Genomic DNA, 1,125 nt, shown 5'->3' on the forward strand with positions numbered 1-1,125 from the left:
CTCTTCCTCCGCGGCCGCGCTCCTCCTCCCCCCCCTCGATCTGCACGCTGCCGTCCTCTGCCACGCGCCCCACGTGGAGCTTGCGCAGCGCGTTGAGGAGCGCGGCGCGCGGCACCGGCCGCGTGATGTTGGGCCGCGCCTGCAGGTGTAACATGTTGAGGATGTGCCGCTTCACCGCCTCCACCACCTCCACCACGTCCTGCTGAGCTTCCTCTGGCTCGTGCCCGGCCGCGGCGTCCACCGCGTTGCCCTCGTTCCTCCTCATCCGGGCCAGCGCGCAGGACGGGCACTGCGCGGCAGCGGCAGCGGCAGCGGCAGCGGCGTCCGGTGGCGGCTGCTGAGGATGCGCGGTCCGAGACTGCCGCGTTGCCGCGTCCGGCGACGCCGCGCCGCTCTGCGCCAGGAGCAGCAGCGTCCAGCTGAGCAGAGGTAACACCGACATGATGCTGGCACCTGATTGGCTGCTGGGTGCAGCGATGCTGCCGGATGAAGGCGCGCGGACGGAGCAGAAAAGATGAGGAAAGAAGAAGTCTCGAGATTTGGCTCGATAATAACAAAAAATAAAGAAGAAGAAACTGAGTCCTGGATGGAGACAGAAGAATGTCCTCGTGGCTTTTGTCCTTCTTGTTGTCCTCTACTTCGTGTGTTTCCGCACAAAGTTGAGCTCGGCTCCCAGTCCACCTGCGGAACCGAGGGGATGAAAAGCTGTAAAGAAAGAGAAGAGAAAGAGAGAGAGAGGGATGAGGACACACACACACACACACGCACACGCACGCGCGCGCAAGAAGAAGAAGAGAAGAAGAAGAAGAAGAAGAAGAGACAACCCGCCGCCGAGAGAGAAAATGAGTAATCCTTATCTGTCTTTGTGTCAGGGACAGATGGCTGGAAAATGTGGAGGCGTCACGAGAAAAGAAAGAAAGAAAGAAAGAAAGAAAAACAAAACAAGAAGAAGAAGAAGGGAAAACTCTGTGTGATGAATGGATGAAAAAGGAGAGGAAGGAAAAGTGTGGTCCGCGCGCTGCGGAGTGGAGCTCGGACGCAGTTAGACTAAGTTATCCCGGGTTAAGGGAGTTCCTCTCTCTCTTTACCTCCCTCCCTCCCTCTCTCTCTCTCTCTCTCTCTCTC

At 58.4% G+C, this 1,125-nt stretch overlaps 1 protein-coding gene across 1 annotated transcript; it reads right to left on the minus strand.

The window, feature by feature from the left end:
- Nucleotides 1–6: 6 nt before the first annotated feature.
- Nucleotides 7–1,036, minus strand: LOC117941194 (inhibin beta A chain-like; the record flags this gene model as incomplete). The annotated part of the gene is made up of 1 exon (XM_034866283.1): nucleotides 7–1,036. A coding segment is annotated over exon 1 (436 nt), but the record flags the coding sequence as incomplete, so codon positions are not given.
- Between the last annotated feature and the right edge of the window lie 89 nt (nucleotides 1,037–1,125).

This window comes from Etheostoma cragini, unplaced genomic scaffold (genome assembly GCF_013103735.1).
Source record: "Etheostoma cragini isolate CJK2018 unplaced genomic scaffold, CSU_Ecrag_1.0 ScbMSFa_4628, whole genome shotgun sequence".
NCBI classification, from domain to species: Eukaryota; Metazoa; Chordata; class Actinopteri; order Perciformes; family Percidae; genus Etheostoma; species Etheostoma cragini.